The 367-nt window shown below is 33.2% G+C and overlaps 1 protein-coding gene across 1 annotated transcript in view; it reads left to right on the top strand.

Moving 5' to 3' along the window:
- The first annotated feature begins 66 nt into the window (after window positions 1-66).
- The window catches only part of LOC119591404 (endonuclease 8-like 3), an 8,374-nt gene continuing 8,073 nt past the window's right edge, over window positions 67-367 (top strand). The window contains exon 1 of the mRNA XM_037940147.1: window positions 67-209. Within this exon, the coding sequence (XP_037796075.1) occupies window positions 163-209 (47 nt within the window). The 5' untranslated portion in view covers window positions 67-162. The remainder of the gene's footprint in view (window positions 210-367) is intronic.

The following is a 367-nucleotide window of genomic DNA, read 5'->3' as shown; positions in this document are numbered from 1 at the left end:
TTGCAAACAAACAGACAAAACAAAAATAGAACTGTAATACAGATTTGTTTATTTATTTAATACCAGAATTTATCAGATTTTTGGTGATTTATTGACAGATACAACAATGAACCAAAAGAGTTTGGAGATGGCAAATCTGAGACCCCAAGACTCAAGTTATTCATGACGAAAGATGAGGTTGGGTTTTACGACAGTGCAGTAGAAATGAGGTTTGGGTTCTTTGCTATTCCTATGATATCACTGTGTATTTTAGCATTTTCATGCTATGGCTTTTGTTTGATATTTATTTTTATAGGATATATTTTTGCTAATCTGAGAGACATGTAGTTAGAGTGGTGCATTCATCTCTGACCGGTATTTCTTACCC

This window comes from Penaeus monodon, chromosome 28 (genome assembly GCF_015228065.2).
Source record: "Penaeus monodon isolate SGIC_2016 chromosome 28, NSTDA_Pmon_1, whole genome shotgun sequence".
NCBI classification, from domain to species: domain Eukaryota; kingdom Metazoa; phylum Arthropoda; class Malacostraca; order Decapoda; family Penaeidae; genus Penaeus; species Penaeus monodon.
Note: the sequence above shows the minus strand (reverse complement) of the source record. Positions and strands in the feature narration are given on the sequence as shown.